This window comes from Alligator mississippiensis, chromosome 8 (genome assembly GCF_030867095.1).
Source record: "Alligator mississippiensis isolate rAllMis1 chromosome 8, rAllMis1, whole genome shotgun sequence".
In the NCBI taxonomy this organism is placed as follows: domain Eukaryota; kingdom Metazoa; phylum Chordata; order Crocodylia; family Alligatoridae; genus Alligator; species Alligator mississippiensis.
The window spans coordinates 74,713,780-74,736,880 of record NC_081831.1 but is presented as its reverse complement, the minus strand read 5'-3'; the positions used below and the strand labels follow the sequence as shown (position 1 = coordinate 74,736,880).

General features: G+C 44.8%; 1 protein-coding gene across 4 annotated transcripts in view; it reads left to right on the top strand.

Moving 5' to 3' along the window:
• MAMLD1 (mastermind like domain containing 1) overlaps positions 1-23,101 on the top strand; it is a 306,332-nt gene that overhangs the window by 257,724 nt on the left and 25,507 nt on the right. For all 4 annotated transcript variants that reach the window (XM_019492771.2, XM_019492772.2, XM_014601200.3 and 1 more), the window contains exon 2: positions 13,179-14,870. In XM_019492771.2, coding sequence (XP_019348316.2) covers positions 13,179-14,870 — 1,692 coding nt within the window. The remainder of the gene's footprint in view (positions 1-13,178; positions 14,871-23,101) is intronic.

The following is a 23,101-nucleotide window of genomic DNA, read 5'->3' as shown; positions in this document are numbered from 1 at the left end:
AGCAAAGATGACAGAACATGGCTGCACTTCCCATGGAGGAGAATGCAACTGCCGCCTTCAATGTGCTGCTCCCTATCACTCCTTCGGTAGCTTGTCCATCTCTTCAGTCCAAAGCTGGGGTATGCAATAACCAAGGCAGACTCTGACCGCCCGCGCCTGGCATGGCCCTTTCCTTTGCTGTGTTTTGAGAGAAAAAACGTACCATAGCAATGAGACTGAGCTCTGCTAGCTATGCAGTATCCTCTGGGATTGTGTTTGAAACCACAATAGCTGAAGCTACAAGAGCCCTATAGAGATGCCAGAAGAAGGTCTGACTCAGCAGTTCTTATTTAGCATGCTGATTGCAAGGTTGGCCCTGTGTGAACAAAAAGAAGATGCAAGCTTGCAGTCTGAACTTGCGAATGAACCCGTGAACTTGCAAACACCTAATCCCATGCTGCAGTCCAAAGAAACTTCTCGTGTTCAAGAGAAATGTTTGCAAGACCATTGGTTTACTCATTCAGCTAGGTACTGTACTGCGTGGGCAGAGTCGGTGTCAGGAACAGGTGGTGCAGAGATGATATTTTAAAAGATGATAACAGCACTTTGAGTGGATTAAAGTCAGAATTTTTTATGATTACTCCAAGTATTAGCACTTCTAATGCATTGTCTAATTAGACCTCTCTAATTAACAGAGTTTGTTGCAAACAGCTTCTTATATACGTCTGGGTATGGCGGTTAGTGAGCAGGATTCTAATATCAGTGGAAACACATGCTACGCTTAACAGCTTTCAACTGTGTGACCTTTTTAAATGCAGAACAAAGGTTTAAAGAATGAGGTTTTACATAAAACCGGGAAGTGTAGAAAGCTTGAAGGGATGTCTTACTCACTTCAGTAACAAGAATATCATTTTCTCAGACACGCTTTACAGAAGTCAGCATTTGCATTGTCAGTTTATAGCAATGAATTGTGATTAAAAGAGTATAGGATGGACAGGAATCTATCTAGGAAGAGCTGAGAGAGATGCTACGGTTAAAATCTGAGGAGCTTTAAATGTTAAATTTTCTGATCAAGAAAATCCTTCCAATCTTTAAATGTTGAGTTGTTTTTTTTTAACTTCTTTTGGTCCATGGTAATAAAATGAATATTCAGTGAAATTCTGCTTGTCAATAATTGAAGTCCACGTCAAAGTTCTTGACTTGATTTGCATCCAGGATGTCAATCACAGAAAAAATGTGGTGAATAGCTTCTCTTTTAAATGTTACTGTTTTGTAGAAGGGTTTGGTGACTGAGCTGTTATCTTCAGTTCAAGTCTCACCCCATACTGGTGCTAACGGCTGCCCCCAGTTGACCAGCCATATGGGACAGGACTAGGAACAATGACCTTGAGCTGCAGCAGGGGAAATTTTAGGCTGGAGGTTAGGAGCAACTTTCTGACTGAGGGCGCTCAGCGGCATTGGAACAGGCTACCTGGAGAAGGTGTGGGATCTCCATGCTTAGAAACTTTCGAGAGGAGGTTAGACAGACACTTGGCTGGGGTGGTTTAGTCAGGGATGATCCTGCCTTGAGCAAGGGGCTGGTCTAGATGACCTTGTGAGATCCCTTCCAGGCCTACTTTCCTATGATTTCTGTGATCCAGAGCAAACGTCCATCAATCCAGGGCCAGTTGTGCAAGGAGGAGGAATAAAAAGAAAGGCAGTCAAGCTACCTGTGTCTCGGTTCCAGTTACCATATAGGGAAGATAGTGCCTGTGCGGTGTGATAAAGGATGTAACTGGTGGCATGGAAAGTGGTAGACAGATGAGTGAAACATTTACACCAGACCATAAACCATGCAGGTTGCCTTGCTTCTTGGCTTGTTACAAATTCTTCACCTAGTCCAAGTTCAGCAAGGGCTCTGTAAAGGCCCGTGCTCCTTTCCATTGACCCTGGACTTGTTCCACAGGTCTGTATCAAAACTGTGCACTGCTTATATTTTCACTTCACATTTCTGGACTTGTTCAGGCTTTCAAAAGCAGAGCAACTGGTGGGTCACAACATGTTGGATGAGCCAGCAACAAGGTGATGGCATGTGTGGGGTTAGAGGTGTTCAACTTGCTTTCTTCTGGCTTTTGTACTTTGGTTTCAGTCTGGATGGAAGCACTAACAGATGGTGTTTGGGACTCAATTTCCAAATTAAAGGTTTATCCTAACTCTGAACCCTGCAGAAAATCATCCAGACTTGGAAAGGAGGGAAGCCTCTTCAACTGCACCTCTTTACACTTTGCCCCAGTGCTAACTCTGGTGCTGAGCTTCCATATTACATTGATGTATTATTTTCTTGGTATAGTGAACAGGTAGAAAGCCACATAATAATCCATTTTAAGGCCCAGCAGACTTAATCAACCAAACGTGTAAAGTCGGAGGCATTACCAGGTCCTGCAGGGAAGTGTAACTATTTCGGACATTGAGATAAAAACACCTCGTTTTCTCTGTTTTCTAACATCTCTTATGGGTGCTGGGACATTGAAGAGACTTGGGCCACAAATTTGACCCAGCCAGAGGCTTAGCCTCCAAGCTGTTAACTGCCCACTGTAGCTTCTTGAACAAACGCACCCCTCAGTATGATAAAATGGCAGGAGTGAGTCTGTTAGTTTTAAAAGAAATTTTACCTTCAAACAGAAAAGTGTCCTAAACAGGGTTTGCTTGGTCACCCAGTAAAGGATGAGCCTAGATCTTTATTCATGGCCTTCCGTAGTTCATCACTGGTTAGTTCTTGTTAGCTTATGATCATCATGTAATTGTGTCAGGATTAGTGGCTAGAAGAGAGGAAATAAAAAGTAGCTTTAAAAACCCAATAGACCTAAATAGCAAAAACATCACTTTTTGCTCAGTGGAGAGTATCTGCAATTCTCCATCCCAGCGATCATCACGAGAAATTAATGTAGTCTAAGAAATTACTGTAAAGGGTTCCATAGGACTTAGAAATTAATGGACTATAAAGAACATAAAACAATACTACGGGTATTAAAACCAAGGTAAGATGAGGTAATAGTGATGGAAAGGCACTGAGTCTGAGATGGAGCTTGATTTACAGATGGATATGAGAGAAATGCTCTTGTACTGCAGCTTAACCGAAAGCCAGAGAACAACTTCTTTCTTCAGTTGTCTAGTTAATAACACTTGCCATTAACGGGAGCGTGAAAGTTACAGCCAAACAATATGCAGGATGTGATTGCTGTAAGTCTTCAGATGACTAATTAAGAGGCATCTGTACAGAAATCTCCTGCTAGCAGAACAACACAGGAGCCAGCAGTAATGTCCTGCTCTTGCAGATACATTTGTCAGATGCTAATTTTCTTGAAGAAAATGCCCCTGTTTGACAACAGTTGCACAGAAAGTAGATGCACTGCTAAGGAAGGCGGGGTGGGAAGGATCCGTGCATCTCTTGATGGAGCAGGATTGCTGCTCTTTGGGAGTGGCAGTGCCTCTTAACACATGGCCAGTAATTAAAACAAGGTTACTAAATAATAGCACAGCCAGCTGATATTACCTCCTTCTTCCTCCCTTCAGTGGAGCATGAGGTCACGCATGAAAAGAAAGGTGTGGGGTGGAGAAATGGGTACATACTGGGCAAGAATCACCTCTTCCTGACGCTGGTAATACTTTGGCATTGCTACACTGGCCTTGGTGACATTTATTCCTAATTTTATGTCGGTATAAATGAAAAGAGCAATCAAGGGGAACAGTTTCCACAAGTGGCTCACAGAGCTGCTGGATGAAAACAGGGAGTAATATGACTATACATGCCTCCAAGTGTGATTTCACTGCATGCTAGTACATGAGCATGGAAAAGTCAGTCCCTTCCCTAAGAGTCTGGGTATTTTTTTTTTTCTTTTAATTTTTGGTCAGGATTTCAGAGTTTATGCACAAAAGCTTATTTAAGGTACAATGTAAAGCTCATTGTGCTAAAGTTGATATTTCTTGGCAGCCCATGCTGAATTTCCAGTTGGTTTAGGTGGTTGAAGTTTATTCTGAGGTTACATCTTTCTGTTTTTGCCCAGCCAATCATGTCAGACTTCTGGGTTTACCAGCTGAAACCTGTAGTTGTAAGTATTCTCAGCTGGGATTACATTTTGGGCCATATGGCTGCACGGGGAAGAAGATCAATTAGATGAGGAAGTGACAGAACAACAGTAATCATTTAAGAATGCATCTGTAATTAAAAGGAAAAGAGGTAGCATATTCTGTGTTGCTCTGGCATGATGGAGGGAAGGAAAATGGTGATGGTCCCAGGTGTTCAGGAGGCTCCTTTAATAGGCATTTACATTGGAAAGGAGATCTCTATATGCAGACAGGTAAATTATGAGCTGAAAGGGTAAATCTGATTAGACGTTTTTCACAGGTGCGTTAAAATTGTCACTGTATTCTTGTTAAAAATGCTTGGAGCAATAAAAATGATAGTGCGCCAGTGATGGAAAAATAGCTTTAAAAGAACAGTTCCGTTCTCTTTTAAGCAGAGGTCTGGATCCCTCCGGTTGACACAGGACTAGGCAGCGGTTCCTGCAGAGGGGGAGTGTTCTGAAAATGAAATTATGACTGATGTTAAAAGGAGGGCGAGGAAGATCTGACTGTGCCCCACTAAAGTCATCGAGTGCTTTGCCACTGATTTCAGTAGGCAGGGGTCTGGATCCCAAGAAGGCAGGAGTTGCACCTGGGAATTATGTGACCTGTGTATTGTAGATCTCAACAGAAGCATGCTGCTTTGGAGGATTGTTTCATACTTCCTTTGTCAGTTAATTGGGAGCAGGTTGCGTACACAAGTAACCAAAACTCCAGATAACGTGTACATCCTGTGTAATAGTCCCCAACCTTTGATGATAAAGCATGGCATAGGAGTTGTATCTTGTACAAGATGAATTTTTTATCCATTCTCCCCATACCTGCCCTTCCACTGGACACCTCTGCGGCAGACACTTGTCTCCAATTTTCTCAGTCCTTCTTTTTCACTCTCCTCCTCTTCCCTCACACTCCTTTGACTAGGTCCACCATCTACAGCCTCACGAGGTGTCTAGGTGGCACCTTCAGTGAGAAATCAGGAATTTTTATTGTTGTTTTTCAAAGCAAAATATAAGACTCCCGGGAAAGCCTAGAGTCTGACTGTATTGGCCCTCATAATAGTTAGCACACAAATATGAGGCTGGCTCTTACTGATCTATCTTGAAAGCTTCAAAGATCTGATGCAGCCCAAAATTGTTTCTCACTGGTTCATCTACAGCAAGGGGAAAAAGAGCATATATTTAGCCTGTGTTAAAAACTTTGGGCAGATAAGTCAGGTTGCAGTTCCAATAAACGTGAGCTGGTCAGGGTGAACCCTCTTTTTGGACTTATCTTGCCTGGCTAGCACAGTTTAAAATTACATTTGGCCTAGGGTTTGAAATGGGTAAAAACATGCCTCCTTTTCTTCTTGTATTCAGGAAAAAGTCCTTTTTGGGATCTAGCCAGGCAGTGTCAACGTCTGCTGCCAGATTGCAGTCAGGCCCATAGGACCCAACTGGTATTTGAGGATGTGCTAAGCATGCTGACCTCTTAATGTGCTGACAGGTTTTCCCTAGCCGATCAACATGGGCTCCTTACTCCCTGCGCGTTTTCACTGCCCATGTGCAAGCCAACTTTCCACTGAAGACTCTGCCTCTATCTGAGCAGGACATTAAGTTACTGCTGCTGTTTAAGAACTGTGGCTGTATAGTCTATCCACCCCACAATCATTGTGGTCTGTCATCCTGTCCCAGGGAATTCTTACCTGTGTATTTCATGGAGCGTCTTCAAGGTTTACTAGATCATCAAACTCCTACTGGTTCAGAGAGAAGTGAGTCACTGCAAAGTGAGAGTCCTCCCTATTTGTACATTCACAGCCGGTTCCAGAGTTTTGTGAAGTTTGTCTGTTGTAAATGGAAAACTGCCAGCTTCGTTTTCTCATTACGTGACTGCTTTTGTCAGAACAGATAGAAGCATTTTGGGCTGATGTGCAGATAGCTCGCTGAAGCCACAGAGACTGAAGTCTTGATGGCTGAGTGCTGCAAACAGTTTGCCTCTGGCAACCACTTCTAGTTATGACAATGTCTAGCATTTAAGAGAGAGAGAGCTACCTGCTCTGGTCAGCTCATATAAGCAAATCTTAGACTCTGATTTCATATAGGACAGAGACAGTGGTACAATGGGCACTGAGCAGCTGGGAAGGAGGGAGGGTGTAGTAACTTGTACTTCCTTGTGCCAGAACGTAGCCATTTGACTTCCCATAGCCTGAGTTGGGGTTGTTCCACTTCGCTCGTCCCCTTGAGAGTTAAGTGCATTCCCCTGAGCATCATTCAGACACGTTAAGTCTTCAGCAGACGATTGGTGACGTGCATCCCCCCAGTTATCTGAAGGCTTTGCATAAAGCTCTCCGAGTGCTGGGGGTTCCCGAAGGCAACTTAGAGAACATAACCTCCTTCCTGGTCCTCTCTCATGCTCTTGTAGCCAGGCCATCTCCTGCCTTTAACCAAAGGCACATCAGTGCCTAGGGTTTTCAGAGAGGCATAAGAGCGATTAGTACTTTAGGTGAGAGTAGGATGACAGATTCCTTTGGGCCCCTTGGAGTACCCCAGCCAGCGCAGTCAGTACGTGCATTGCCAATAAGTCAATTGAGGAGAGTCTTGTTCTACTATGACGCATACTGAGAGCAGACAGATTGTGATAAAAGGCAGCGACATGTCTGTCAAACAGTGGTGCTGGGCGGACTGTGCTGAGGCTGCACTTGGAAGTGGCAGTCTCCTTCCAGGCGCTGCGCCTGCCATGTGCCTGTGGGGTCCACCGAAGGAGGTGGGATCACCCAGTGGCAATCGATGGCTTGTTTCTGCAGACTTGCCTGTTTGTACATTTTATTGTAACAAATCTGTGGCCAATTAAAAGTTGGCTCATGTCCTTCAGCTCCATGTGCTGAATAAGCACCACTTTGTGGCTGGAAGAAGGGATGAAGCGCTGTGGGAGGACCATGACACAAAGGGCAACGGTGCTGTTGCCAGCCAGGAGGCGGCAATGGTGCGCACACACACGGGGGTTGTTCTGTTCAGCAGAGGGGCCTGAGGAAGAAAACAAAAGGCTGGTTTTTGGAGGTTTGGGGAGCGTTCTGGAGAGAGAGTGGTCATGTATCCTTTGGGAGCTGAGCCGTAATGCCAGTTTTCCATCCAAAATGACCTTTTGGGTGAGGAGGTGAGCCTGGATAAGAGGTGTCCAGCACGCTAAGGTGAGCATGGCACTAACTGAGCAAAAGAAGTCGTTGTGCAGGCTCAGCCCAGTGGAGAGGGTGTGAGGACTGATGAATCCCCGGGTGTTAATCATTCACTGAAAAGAGGGATCAGATGCAAAGGTTGCACTCAGCAGTGCTTGTATTTCCCTGGCACAGCCTCATCAAATGTCTGGAACAACTTTGTTACGCACATGGGGCTGCTTCCTTCTACTCTGTGAACCTGCCGGTCCCAGAGGCAGTGACCACTGCCCTTCCTCCTGCAACATTATGGTTATGTAGTGAGCTTATACCCTGTGTCTTCACCTCTTTGCAGGGGCCCACAACTGAGCTTTGTACAGGATCCCCAGAAGGTAAATCCCACCTCTGGCCGGCTCTGTAGCTCCACCTCTGATGTGAGAGTGCAGGTGTTTCATGCTTCTCTAGCCTAGGTTTCTAGGGGGAGACCTAGCATGCCGGGAAAGCCAGGCTGTCTTACCCAACAGGAGGCTTCACGTTCTCTTCTCTCCCATTACCAACACTGCCAAACGCTGACCCAAATTAGGAACATCTCATTGCTGTTGTGATAGATCCAGTCTGTCAATGGTGGAAGGAGAGATATGCTGGCAGCAGCGGTGGGATGCCCCGCCAAGTGGCAGCTGTCTCCTTCCAGAGCCCAGGCGAGTAGAGGAACCAGTGGCAGGGGGTTAATGTTGGCTGGCAGTAGGGGACGGACAGTTTAAGTCACGTGGCAAGCTAGAACCATGACTGAGGACAGCTTATGTTTTAAAGAAAGAAAGGAAGTTGAATGCCCAGGCAGCAAGCCACTAAGGGAGCTTGCTCCAGTGAATATCTGTTTGTAAAAAAAAAAAAAAATAAAAATGGAACCAGCACTGTGCTTTCCATCCCTTATCCACCTGATCGCTGCTACAGTTTTCACACTTCTATCCTTGGCCCCTCTGTGCCTGTCTAGATGGTTAAGCTTCTCAGGAAGGAGGCCTTGTCTTGAAAAGTGCCTAATGCACCATGGCTGCTCCTGTAATGGGACTACAAGCCACCTCGAGTGCAGTCCAGGGAGACTTCAGGCCCCACCGTGCCAACCTCCCACCCCAGGTGCCAGCAGCTTCCGTCTAGAGATCAGCCTCAGTCTGCTCTCTGGTCAGGTGAATTAGGTGCAGCCACAAGCCAGGGCGCTGGCTCCAAGAGGCCTGCAGAACCACAATCTGATCAGAGCCAAGTGGCTTAATTTAGAGGTAGTGCGCAAAGGGTCTGGCTATAGCTCATGGAGCCTGCCCTCTATTCCTTGCCCAGCAGAGAAGAGTGCAGGCACACATGCAGGGAACTGCATCTCTGCGTGGAGGTAGTGTGTGACAAATGAGATGTTTGTAACCACAGCTGTACAGCTTCCTTGGAAGGAGGAGTGTAAACAGTTATTATTTATTCTCGTTACACTACCATTATGAGCCAGCAGTACTTCTCATTGGCAGCTCGGGCCTTTCCCAGAAATGCAGCCTTTTCATTCTGAGATAAAAGTAGAACTGGGAGCGCGTCATTCTCACTCTTAAAAGCAGACCAGAGATAATGGGAGACCTCGGAGTTCAATTCCCCCCAAATCAGAAGGCCTGCCTTTGTTTCCCAACTTGCACTCAAAAGAAGCTATCATGTGCACTTGAACGCATTTTAATGAATTTTCACCAGGTCACATGAGAGCACACTGGTTGCTTGTCTGTTTTAGTCCTTGTTTGTGCATATGAATGAAGCTTTTACAGACATAGCCACGTACAGCAGCAGTCCATTGGTGCAACTGTATTTGTGGGCACACGCGGGCACACAGAGATGCATTCATTCCTAACCAGAGTGTGGCAGCATGGTAAGCAACACAGAAAGAGGCAGAGTGTGTTTCCATTGCTGTTCTTGTTTCTTTTTTTTTTGCCAAGTAATGGCAAATGATAGCAGATGCTGAACGGGGGAGAGAACTGGAGTGAAACAGCCCCTCTTCCTAGGGGGAGCCAGTTCGAGGCAAGGGGGTGGCACAAGTACATGCGGTAGAAGGAGTCAAATCGTACACAAGCAAGATGTTTATGGGCTAGAGGTGCCCATGAGCAACTGGAATGATGAGGACCTTCAGTACGCAGTGTATTGGATGGGTTAGCTGCGAGCACCCCGCTATTTCTAGAAATCTTAGCCCAGCAGTGATCATCCTCTGCCATTGCGAGCAGATTATCTCAACTAGCGCATGTCTCCGTAACACACAGCTGCATTTCTCTCCCATCTACTTGTCAGAATTGCCACAGTGGCATGTTAATGTACTACATTTTCCACTGAAAGCATTCAAATGGGATTTAGGGAGTTGGGGAGAAAAATCTAGCAGGCTCCTAACAGAGATAGCAAGGCTGAACACTGCACTGTAAATGAGTAATGAATCATGTGTGCTTGAGCATGAAATACTTAGGCAAGCCTTTTAACAAAAACCAGTTCTCTAATTCAATGAGAGATTTCCACACCTAGCTGCTGCCTGATGCAATGCTGCCGTCTCTCCTTTTCCTGGGATGCTTTAAAGGTGGTGTCCTAACCTTCCGGGTGCCGCGGCTGTATCCCACCTTGTCAGAAGCGAAGGCAGGCTTGCTAAATTCAGTGGCATTACCCCTGCTTCTCCCACTGCAATTTGTGGACACTATCTGCAGTTGCCATAAAAATGAAATGCCAAGATCTTTTGCTTTAAAAAATTGTAGAGATTTTATTAAATGTAAAAAGGAAATGCTTCTAAAAGCCAGCGTGTTACTGAACACCCTGAGACAGGCGCTTTTAAGAGCGTCAGTTTGGGACTGATTTTTTTTTTTTTTTTTTTCTTCAAAGCTGATCGGCTCTGGTTAGGCACCTAAATAAGAGCTGACTTTCAGGACAGCTCAGCACCCCACCAATCCTGCTGTAGCACATATGGCCTGGCCAGACTGGTTTAAAGGGCTTTGCATGCTCCAGCCCTCAGCTGGAGAGGCTGAGCCCTTCTGAGAATCCTGATCTTCCACCCAGACCGGTTTTCTAGTAATATCCAGGAGAAAATTGACTTTCCTCTTCTTGTTTACTCTCCAGCATAACTCTAAAAATATTTTTCTGCTCATTCTGGAAGCCCAGATTTCTATGCAGTAAACTCAGAGCAAAGGAATGTCTCATGGCATGAGAGGCATTGGCAGGGACTGGTGTGCCAGCACTTCTGCTGGCCAAGTATGGCAAGTGCCCCACAGTTTCCAGCCTTAGCTTTCCCAGCGTGCCGCTTAGGAACATGCAGTGCTTGTTCTGGAGATGGGAGGGGACCTGTGCAAGCTCCCTATGTGGATGTGCTTAGATTGAAGGTGTGCCCTGTTACCATGGCTTGGAGCGCATGGGCAGGGTATGCTTAAGTATACAACTTTAGCCCCATTTTATGAAAGCAAAGAATAGGGATGCTCCTGAAGAACATGAAGCACAGGCTGTCTGGCATCAGGTAAACACCTGAAAGAAGGCCTGAGCCTCATGTCAAGACCAGCAAATTTTGGCCTTGTCAGGCCTCTGGATTAAATGAAAGACAGTCTGTAACCTTCCGCTGACAGCAACCTGCCAGGATCCCCCAGATGCTTTGAGCTAAACACAAAATGCTTTTGGTCCCTGTGGCCACAGCAGTGAGGAGAGCGAGGTACTCTCGCACAGGAAGGACCCAAGCTACATCTAGTGCCCCCGACTAGCGACAGAAGACAACAGGAATCCAGTACAGCTGTCAAACGCCCAGCGTGTGTTCCTTGTAACCAGCACCGCTTGACAGGCGAGCGCCCACGTCCTGCACCAGCTGCAAATTGCAAGTGTGTTTCAAGTGCGGCCCACGTTGAGCACAAAGCTGGCCTCTCGGGGCCCACCTGCAAACTGTGCAAGAAGAGTGGCCAAACACCATGTAAAGCCTGAGCAGAAGCTACCTTTACCATACCCCCGGGCTCACCTCTCGACCCCCAACCCACAAACCATCACTGTCAGACTGATCCTCTGCCTTCCCTCCGTACCTGCCTTGCCCTGTCTAAACACTACCCATAGATCAGTGATCCCACAGGCCCAACCACACAATCCTCCTTTCCCAGCCCCGGAAAGTAAGCGGTGGCAAAACAGAGGCAGTGGGGGGAGACAGGCTGTTGCGTAAGACCTGTTCTCCCAGTCCTCCTTGAGAAAATGAAAATTTAGCTTTTGCTTGTGCAATTAGAGGCGATGTCTTTGGGGCAGGCCAAGTTTGCTCTGTGTCTGTAAAGTGCCCAGCACAATGGGTCCTGATCTCGGGCTCCCCAGGGGCAGCAGAATGCAAATAAGACATTGTAAGCTACTGCACAGTAGGTGAATTAGTTGATAAACCTGGTTTAGGTCAGAGCACTTGGCTGAGTGCCTTTATTCTTGCAAACGTGCCATGGGATCTTTTAAATAACCACAAATCTCTCCCAAAAGGAAAGGAGCTGGTGTAGAGGCTTTATCTGCCGTTGCTCTCTGTACACATTAGAAATTGAGTATTAGGGACAGTGGGAGAAGCTGTATAGATTACGAGCTACAGTAGTGAATACTATCTACACTAGAAAGGGTCTGCAGAAAACTACATCAGTATATCTCTACCAGCAAACCCTTCTAGTAGAGGGACAGCTTATAATGGCAAGCTTTTATACTAGTTTCCTGACTTGAATAGGCTACCCCACAGGCTAGCCCAAAGAAGGTCTCTTTTCCATTGTAACTGGAGATTCACTAGGCTACTGCCAGCAAAGCCACATCTGTTGTGGGGGTGATATTTTTGTTTTCCACACTCCTCTAAATGGCAAAGTTGGCAAAAATTTTAATTGGAGGCCAGGCTTGGGAGAAGCGTACAAGTGTTTGTTTTATCCTAAACACATTTAAGGGGATATAATGACCCTCTCTGATTTGCCTGTTGGTATTTAGGTAATTTTCTAAATGCAGTCTCTCCCTACTGATAAATAAGAACATAATTTTAATGCCCTTAACTTGAAGCAGCAGCATTAATGTCTGATTAATCCTATGACACACAGGTCATGGTTATTAAAATGAGGACTACAGATAATTATATTTAGAAAAGATTGGCACATCTTGTTGAGTGTGTGTTGGAATCATTGTTTTCAGTTTAACTATCTTTACATACAGTAAAAAAAAAATGGTGATTTTTTTTTTTTCCTTAAAGATTTCTGGATTTGTGATTCACCCATTTAGTGAGGAACACAAGTTATCTATGCCTTTATTATATTTGAAAACACATCAGTTTTTGTCAATGAGTTGCAATCCTTCAACTGAACAAAGCCTATGCTGTTGCTGATTCATAAGAACAAACAAAAATGAGATTTTTAGGTGTTTTGTGAAGGCTGAAACATTTGTGCTTAAGGAGCTTGGAAGCTGAAACTCTATTTGGGTAGCTGAGATGGTTTTTTGTTTTGCTTTGTTTAGACGGTATGCCAATTATTTCAGATGCCCCGTGTATGACGTGTATGACAAATGTAAAATAGTTTAGCTGTCTCAGGTCTAAATTTAATATCATTCATTGGCAGTGGGTCACCCAACTTTATTCTATGATTTCATTCAAATCTGCCATTGTTTAGACTAAAAAATTTTTCCATAAAATTGTTGGCATGTTTGTTATGCAGGGAGTATAAAGTCCTAATTGAAATGGTACCAGAAACTGTTTAAAAAAGAAAAAAAAAACCCTCTTATTGTTCACAAAGGCAGCCAGTATTTTACAGCTTTAGCATCTGTCTGAAGACCAGCATGTCAAGTCTAGTCTTTGCCTGACTCTGGCTTCAGTAAAGTTGCACATGCTGAAATCCTGGCCGAAAGGGTTCTCATGGGTTAATGTTTTGTTTTAAACTAAGGTTTCTCAGTGTCTCAGGTTTGCACTTTGCAGCTGTAGAATGTGTTATTAAAAGGTCAATAACAGCTTCTTTTCTTGCAGTTACAGGGATCCATTAAGAGAAAACTGGAAGATGATAGCTCTCCTGCCTCCGGTGGCGTGCCTGATGTCATATTCCCAAGTGACAATAAGAGACTCTGCCTTGATGATGTAACTCTTTCCATGGGCCAAGGCACCAATCCCAATGTGTCATGTCCAGATATGCAGAACTCTCCATTCTCCACCAATCACGGCACTTCTTCTCTAGGAGTGGCTGGTCATCCAGTGCTACTTGAAAACAATCACATGAATGGCAGTGGCATTGGTTCTCCGTTTTCTGTACCACCCAACACCGAGATAGGTCAGAAAGGATCAATAGGTGGACAAAATAATATCGTTCACTATGACGAGAAAGGAAACAGCATGCAGTCTGTGGACCAGGAGCTGCAGGACCTGTTGGAAGAGCTGACAAAAATGCCCGATCCGTCTCCAAATGAGCTGGACCTCGAGAAGATCTTGGGAAGCAAAGCTGAGGAGCCGCTGAGCCTGAGTCACTCCCAGCCGAGCATAAGCACCACTCCAAAGCCCTCTCCCCAGACGTCTCACCTGGAGAACCATGTTACTAACAAAGACTTTTCTCCAGGTTGCAATCCAACCAGTGGAGGATCCCCACAGATGAGGCCTCCGTCTGCTGGGGCAAATTATCCTGTTCCTCCTCCAAATAAAGCGGCTGCATCGCCCATCTCTACGGCTGCACAGAATAAGAGTCAGCCACCGTCAATCCTCCCAGTACCCTTGTCCAACATGCCTGGCTCTAACTGGCATGCACAACAGCTAAAGCAGCTGGCAGCAAGCAAGCAAGTATCTACGCCTAAGCCACAGGCTCCCAGCTGGCCAACCATGTCCCCTCCAGGACTTTCTCCACCATACAGGCCAGGATCATCCCCTCACCATCAACCTTTCAGCCCTCAAAATGTTATGGTCTCTGGCATGACCTCTAATAGTTTACCAGGAAACAGCATTCAGAGTCCTCAAAACACTCTGCTTTCAAGCATGGCTTCCAATAGCAACCCATCTAGTGGACCCTCCCCTCAATATGGGTCTGAGAAGCTTTCCAGCCCAGCTCTTAATCAGCAGCCTTTCAGCCCTCAGAGCTCCATGCTGCCTGGCATGACTTCCACCAGCATCCCTGCCAACAATATTAAGAGTCCACCGAACAACTTGGTTTCTAACATGGCCTCCACGAGCACGGGGCCCTCCCCACCGTACAGGCCAGAAAAATTGTCAAGCCCGGCTCTCCACCAGCAACCCTTTAGTCCTCAGAGCACGTTAATCCCCAACATTACACCCCCTAGCAATTCCCCCAGCATGCAGAACCCGCTTTTCAAATCGATGACGACCAGCCAGACCAAAAACATGAACCTCATTATGCAGCAGCCATCCAATGGCTTGCAGCCAGGACTGGTGAGCGAGAATCCGGTCAGCCAAGACCAATTTTCTTTCAATAACACCAAACCACTGTCTCATTTTACATCTGAGTCAACGGCTCAAAAGATGCCCCCCATGACTGCAGGACAGGGGCAGCAGTCCCTCATACATTATCTCCAGCAACAGCAGCAGCAAGCTCCAACCACGCAGCAGGCTCTGCAGCAGGCAAGCAACTCGCAGTTTATCCAGCAGCAACTTCGACAACTGATGCAGCCACCTCGCTTGCAGAGACCAATGCAGCCTACACTGCCATCTCAACCCAGACAGGTGAGAACCCTCTATATTACAGGGTTATGGGAAAACACTGATTGTGGTTTGTTTGCCTCACTTTAGCATTTCATCGATAGCGTCCCTAAGTCTTTTGGATACATGCTTAGATAACTTGATAACAGCATCCTGGGGTCCTTCGGAGTAATTCTGTTTATTTTTGCAACTAAAATGCAATGCAATTCCATCACATGCCTCCCCAGTTCTTTCCTCTCACTGTGCGGGTAACTTCACACTGTTATACAAGGAGTGTCTCAAGCCATGCAAATTGGTTCTTTTTAAACATAGCCTTTTAGCTTATTTTGTTAGCAGCCGAGATGTGTTCCCTTGCCACTTTTTTTTTTAAATGCATATTTTTTTAATAGGCAGAACTGAATCCAGCTCCATATTATACCTCTGAAGCCAGGTAGAAACAGGAGGGATGAAAATACAGCCAGAGTATGTTCAACAGATCAGATGAAGCAGAATTTGACTGGCAAAAAGGCAGTCTTGAAATCCCTTTTGCCAGCACTTACCAGAAGTGACCTGCATTGGCTGTGTGCCATGCTCTGCCTTAGAATCATGCATGTGGATAAACCAGGGAACACAGCTAGTGTCGGGGGAATGCCATTTGGTCTCTTGAATAACTCCCAATGGGAGATAGGAGGAGTTGCATCTACTGCCATTCTGCTGGAGAGAGATTCATTGTGACAACAAGCCCTTAAGGAGAGAACTTAAGGGGTGGCATTTGTTGTATGGACTTGGGAGTGAGGGAAAAACGTCTATATCTTAGGTGCTGGAAAACCTTTCAAAATAGAGATTAAAATGCAACCTCTCAGCCACAGCAAAATGCATTGCTAGCCAGAAGCAAAACTCTGGCAGTAGACTCCACATGGCGACTGCATTGTGCACATGTGATTCTTGCCACTAAGTGGCATGGAGTCCCATCATGTTGCCACTGGTTAGGATCTTTAATGCCTGTAAAAGGCGAATATCTGTGGTTCTCTTGGGCTGTCCTCAGATGATTGGGGAATAAAGGACAGAATCCTGGGTTTCTTCGTTCTTCTTTGCTGTAGAGTGGTCAGCTTTTTAAAATGCCAGCTCCCACACTGTGGTTTCTTAGATACTGCAGCCTGTTCCTATGCTAAGAATAAGAAAAAGGTAAATGTTGGTAAATGTCAGCTTCTTAATGGTAACTGCCTCTGGCTTATTTCCAGGGTGCCATTTCAGGGGTGACTCACCTTTTTTTCCAAATGGCCTGTGCTCAATAGTCCCTTATGATGAGGCAGCTACTTAAAAAATGGCTGGTAGGGAAGGCTGCGCCTCACTGCTGCATAGCTGGACGTAGACATGTGGGCGCAGAGCACTTGAGGGGTTGATTAGGGACTGCAAGGCCCTGAGTCAGCAAAGCACTTAAGCATGTGCCAAACTTTCAAGCATTGTCTTTAACGGGACTAGTCCTAGGTTGCATTGGTGTCTAAGGTGGTGCATTTTTTTCCCTGCGCCCCCTCCCCGCGACGGGGTTGAGTTGTCTCACCCTTGTTGGATTGCTGAGATCCTCTCTGAAGAGTCTCTTTCACTGGTGGAAACAGCTCCCCTTCGGGGAACTTCCCAACTGCCCGGCCTATGCTGTACCTCTAGCCTTCGCCTCCAGCCAGAGAGAGGGTGTAATTTGAGGACTATCGGTAAAGATCAAGGAGAGTCAAAGCAGTAATTACCAGTGACGAGCAAGTATTTCAGTTTCAGACCACTTAGGTAAGCGCACGGAGCCTCACTGATTTTACAAGCTAAAACTTATTACATTAATTATACAGTAAATGACACTGCTGCTCCAGATTTTATAGCCTGTTAAGCTGCCTATGAAAGATGGCAAGTGCTCGGCATCAGAACATGTATCAGAGTTTCATAATGTTACCACAGTTTCTTACGGAAAAAGCAGATCATCTTTTTTCCAGGAAAAAAATTATAACCGGTGCAAAATTATAAGAAAGCTTTGGAAAATGTTCTAGATACAGGAAGCTTCAGGCTTCAAGAATATTTGCTGCATTTCTTGGAATGTTATATTCAGTCTTATTTGCAAACAACTGGTTGCACCGGTGGGTCAAAAGGCACTGCGGTTGAGGTTTTAGACCTCATCTCACTTGTACCAGCTTCAGTCCTGCATAACTTGGGGGCGTTTTAACTTACAGCAGCGGAGCTGAGAGTAGAATCGGGGTCTTTTATATTTCATTCCTGTTCCTACTCCATCAAGGCTCACAGCGAATTGAACTTTTCAAACAGCTTTAGATTATTTCAGAAGTTAAAGATTCGGAAATGTAGAGTCAGGGGGTGGAAACTTCTGCTTCTTGAAAACTTGTAACTGTTGAGGGAAGACTCCGCTTTTATCCCTGCTGACAAGGAAGTTCACACTGTACCAGGGACATTGTTTGGTTTTTAAAAGTCATCCACTTCCTGCAAGTATGTGCGTGTTTGTAAATGTGCCTGAAATCTCTAAGAAGACCCAGCACTCTCCGCTTTAGAGTGAGAGGTGCAGCTTTGTGGAGGAGAAGAATGTGGACGGTGTCCAGTTGGAGGGTGAACAATAAAGCATGAAATCTGATCCTTGTAGCAGGCAGAGCGACATGGGGAAGGGAGCAGCTGCTATGACACAAACCCAGAGAGCAAGTCTTTTCTGTTGCTGTTTTAGCGCATGCTGAAAAGACAGCTCTGCATTCCCAAGGCGAAGTAACCCGCCGGTCTCATACTGTGTCAAAGGTTTTTGTACTAAACGTTATATTTTTGCAGCTTAGTCCAGTCTCTTTCCAGAATCCCATATCGCCTGGAAAATTGGTAAATCTGATAATGTCTAATCTTTGCACATCTGAAGCGCTGTGTCTTTATTGTAGAGCATTGACAGATATTGATTTAGCCACTGACAGTTTGCATTGTGCGATATTATAAAGCTGGGCGTTGTTAGCCTTAGTCTGTGCCTACTATCAAGTTTTCATTTGGCTCATTTCATACTTATAACTTGCGGAGTGAAATGACACAAGAAGGTCTGGATTCCAACAGCCACAATAACGGGACGGGCCTTAGGTGCCAAAGAGTCAAAAGGGGTCTCCAAAAGTATGCAGTGTGCCACAGATGCATTTTTGGCTGCCTGCCTTCCTGGGGTCAGCATGTGGAAAGCTGGATGCACTAGAGATTTGCCCAGGCAGACCGCATGGTTGGACATCTCCTTGCTTTGCATGCATAAATGCAGTTTGAATGTGCAAATCTGGAGTTCTGTCCAATCAAAACTCCACAGCCTGTTGGTTACACTGTTAACATGTCAGTGTTTCAGGGAAGTTGCCTTGGATTCCTGTCAATGGAAGAAGACCTAAGGTCCCCAAAAGACTAGAGATGGGACAAGTGAGCCTGTAGTTATAGCAGTTGAATTCCAGTTGTGATTAAACGACTGGATTGGGGCGCTTCCAGGTTTCGAAAAGCAAAATGTGACTTCTGTAATCTGGTGGGGGAGTGTCATTTGGATTGTGTAAATATGATTAAGAGCAAAAGACTGGTTTGCAGCTTGTTTGGTGGAGGGCATAAATAATACAGTGCCATCTTTTGGGTGTGATGCGCTCCGCGTTTCTGTGCACCACTTGTCTCCAGCGACCGAGCCGGCTATACTTAGAGCCCTGCACATTCCTGTTGACACCCAGCCCAGAGTTGTGCGGAGAGCAGTCAACAAAAGGTATTTTGGCCTCAGCTCTGTTGCCAAAAGTCACAGGAGGGGAAAGCTAGAGAGGGGCAGAACTAGAGGGGCAGTGATATTATTAATAGTATTAATAGGCTGTATGTTGCTATTGAGCAGTACATGGCAAATGGCAGGATGGTGAAGGGGATGCTAAAGAATGAAAAAACACACTGACAAAGGGACTTGACAATGTTTCTTTAACTGTGGTGAAAGCTAGTAATACTGTATCTGAGTTGGCAGAGTAAATTAGAGGTTGCATAGAAAAACCAAAACCCAAGCTAGATTTTTACATTTTTTTTCTTTGTACATTTAAACTAATTTTTTTTGTGTTTCTGAATACGAGTGCTTTACATCTAGAAAGAAATCTGAAGGAGAATTTGGTAATCATAAGTGCAAACTGACCCTGGTGCCTAGTTAAATACCATAATGTGATACAGGCTATGGCTATTATCTATGTGGATATAAACATGTTAATACTATGTGCCTAGTTCTTCATTGCCTTGAAACATGCGAAATCATTTGCAGTGGCGGAAAGTCAGAGCACAGCGGGTGTAAAGTAATACTATTCTGGCGCGGTAGCATTTTATACTCATCTGCTGTGATAGAGATGGATAACTAATTCTGAGAGGCAGTGGAGAGTTGGGGGCATTGAAGCTAAGTAGACCCAATCCTGTTGTGACTTCAGGGGAAAGCACAGGGTTTTAAGCAGGATTTCCTGGGCGTTGCATGAAAACTTGCCTGACTTAGAGAATGCATCTATTTTCATACATTAATAATCTCCTGTTTATTAGATCAAAAATTCTGGACAGATTTTATTGGTTACTTCTGTCTACTTTTTTCTTTTAAAGTCTCAGACTTGTCTTCAGAGGCACTTTGCAAGAGGCTTGGTATTCTCCTTATCCCTTCTCTATTTTTCTTTTTTTCCATGGGGGGAGGAGGGAAGGAGGGACTGTTGTTAGAAAAGTTTGTAAAATATTACTCTTTTACTAACACAGCGCAGAAGAAAAACAGATTTGATTTCAAAGGGTAGTGCTAGCACAATGCCAGAGCTGAGGCCTTCGAGGGAGTGGAGAGCTTTTGAAGGCAAAGCAACAAGCCCTTCAGCTAATTAAGTGCCTTTGAATAGGCGAATAAAGAATGCCGGTGATGAATCAGGATTACAGAAAGCAATAAGTCTGAACCTGGAGTTTGACCTCTCCACATCTTTCCCCACAGATGTGAAAACATCTTCTTGACTGGTCATTTCTGCTTTTATATTTATTTGTGCAATTGGAACTGTTTTTCTCCAAGTTACAGAGAATTTCCCCCCCCTTCTTTCAACAGAGTCTCAAAGGAGCCGGCACAAAAGTGTTATAGAGTGGTCATTGTCTCTGCCCCCCAGTAAATAATGTTTAAATATGTTTTAGAAGCGGGAGTTAATGCTGAAAAAGCTCTGGTGAGTTTGGTCACATCATAACCTCAAAACACAGGCTTTAACTGTTAAATTACAGAGGGGACTTTTAATTCATGGCTGACTTTTTGACATTAGTATGGTATTTTCCTTAATTTGTTTCTTCCTCCCTCTGATTCTGGATCTGAATGCGTAACCCCATGGTATAATGGATCTCTGTGATTAAATCTCAGCCTCTGAGCTTCTTCAGCCCATATTTTGGGATGTGTTAAGAAGGTATTGAGGTTTCCAGTAGCTCTGCTTTATGCATGCGTCAGATCTTCTAGTTCAGCCATCTATGTGTTCTGCTAAAAGCAAGAGTTTGTAGAGCTGGAGATGTCTAAAAGCTCTTCATAGTGCATCAACCTCAGAGGAATAATTGGCAGGGAAGTAGTAATAACCCACCTCCTGTTGTAAATTGACTTGAGCCGTTGGTATTTCATTTACAATCCCGTCCCTGCCATCACCACCCTTATGTCTTCGGAGCATTGCAAAGATGCTGTGTCAGAGGTGAAACGCTTTCCCTAGTCCATCATGCTTTCACTGCCTTAAATTTATTCTTAACAAGATGGAAACAGTCCAGGCCAACAGTTCACTCTTACGATATGAGCAACCCCACAGAAATAAGCTAGCATATTCACTCATGCTGCAGGACTAAAAATCTATCCGGGAAGAAAACACGAGGCCAAGAATTGGTTTTAAAGAACAGGGTACAGACAAGAAGGTGATGTATGCACGTTCATACACACTGCTGATTAAAATGCTTGGTGGAGATGAAAGGGAAGGCGAGAGAAGGCACATTTATGTGCTGCATGTTTGGGTGGAAACCCAAGGCAGTAATGCCAAAAAACCCCAAAATAAGCCTGGAATTTCATCCTGATGCTCCGTTTTAATTAACTTCCTGGTCATTAGGAATGGCAGCACATCATGGGACATGCTGCAAGTGGTCCTAGACCTCAGGGACAGTGAGCTGAGGAGAGTGTGCCACCACTTCACGCTCTCTGCCTTAACTCTGAAAAAAATCTTTGTTTTTGTGGTTTTAAGTGTGTCCCTGTGTTGCTTTAAGTAACAGACTCTTGTTTCCTTTTTTCTTTAATAGTAGTAGAAAAGAAGAAAAGCCTGCCTCAAACGTGTCAGGAAAGTCATACGAGTGTGCTAAGGAGCGCGTGTCTGACTTAGCGTGACCACCCTGTCCACCTTTCCCTCGTACTGGGCAGTAGCCAGCCGTACGGCTTTACTGGGGCTGCCCCTCCAGTAAGGAATTACCCAGAGGGAGTCGGGGAATCAGAATTTGGCCCGTGGTGCATTTGAAAAAGATCTTACCACAAAAAGGCTCTTGCAGATGAAAATCCTCTAAACCTGGCAGCACAGCCTCCCTCCCAGCCGCCCCATTGAGTTTGATTGCTAAAGGCTCAAGTAAAGTTATCCTGATTTGCCTGATCAGGCCCTAACTACTAGCTAGGATTTAAAAAATGAACCCCCTTGATTTTCATTGACACAAAAAGCATCCAAAGGGCTGAACAAAGGCTTTCGCTGGTTGGGGTTCCCCCTTTCCCCTTCCCTGCCCTGGGTCTTTACAGGCTAAGAAACTATAAACGCTGAAGATTTTGAGTTGTCAGTGGGAACAATGGGAGGGCTTTCCCATTATGTCACAGTTTGCCTGAGCATCATTTTTATACAAGAATACTAAAAACAGCGATTTGGTCAAGGGATGCAACTTGTATCCCCCCATAGAAGGTCATGCAGCCGTAGCACTTTCTTGGCTTGGGAATTGCAGAATATATTCCTGAATGACAGCAAGTGAATATTGTCCAAGGGCCCTGTTTTGGGTGCCTTTGACACTGAAAACTTCTTTTGACTTCCACATGTCTTGCTCCTATTTTGGCCGCATTTGTAGGAAGTGTTTCTATCCAAGGAGTTTTAGCAGCCAAACTTGGGACCTAACTTGACATTAACAAAGCAGCAAGCACTCGCATCATAAAAATAATTTGCCAAGATATTTTGAAGACTCGATTTGTATCTCGTGTCTCTGGTCTTACTATCGTACGTTATTCGAAAACTGTGTATATTTTACAAAGCAGAAATCATTTGAGTTAAGGGTAAAAAACTAATGTAACAGCGAAGGGAAAACTCCTAATTGGCGTCAGACATTAATCGAGCAATTATTCAACAGTTTGGAGGCTGGGGGAAATACATTTGGCTACTTTATCCTTGTGGGTAGGCTATTTCTGTAGTTTTCTGTCTGAGCAAAGTAAAACCTGTATGCACACAAAAAATACAAGTGCAAACATGTTGTGTTTCAAGTGCAGTACCTAGAAATAACTTTCCTGGTAAAATGAACTCAGTGTCTTTTTCTTTTTCTCTGGGCATTTTGGAGAAATTTCACTGTGTGGGTGGGGGAAAACAAAGACGTGGCTGTAAACAGGAACTGATATTGTCTCTGGGCCTGAATGGAGAGAGAAACTGAACTAGCTTCATTGGTTCTCTCATGCATCTGTGAGTCTGGAAACACTGGGATGATTCACAGTTTTCTGATTAATACAGGAGCAAGCAAAATGGTGCAAATTAACTGCCATTACGGATCTGCTCTGTATGGCAAATATGCCTCTAGAACAAATGGTGTTGCATGAAGACAGCTTAGAGAAGAAGGTAATGGGTCTTAAAAACAAATTAGCAGCAGTCCCTTCAAAGCTGTTAACATTAAGGGTTGAAAGTGAAACACTGTTACAAGCTGTCTTCAAAACCTAGTCCCATTTAAGTAGCATATCAGCCTGCTCCTTTTGGCTTTGCAGTGTTTCTGTATTAAGCGCTTAGGGCTGTTTCAAGTATCACTCAGTAATCATTGGTAGAAAGTCAGTGGGAATGTAGCTGTCTCTTAGGGCTTTGAAGGCTAATCACTCCGTTACATGCACGTTCTGAAGTCTAATTTTTTTATGCTGGATTTAGGGGGAATGTTATCATTTTGCGATGTCATTCTCAGAAACCCTTCTGGTTGTTGGGGGGTAAAAGTCAGCCTTGTCCTACCATTTAAGCCCCCAATAAAAATAGGTAGAAAATGAATCTCTTTAGCATAAGCATTATTATCCATATAAACTCATCATCACA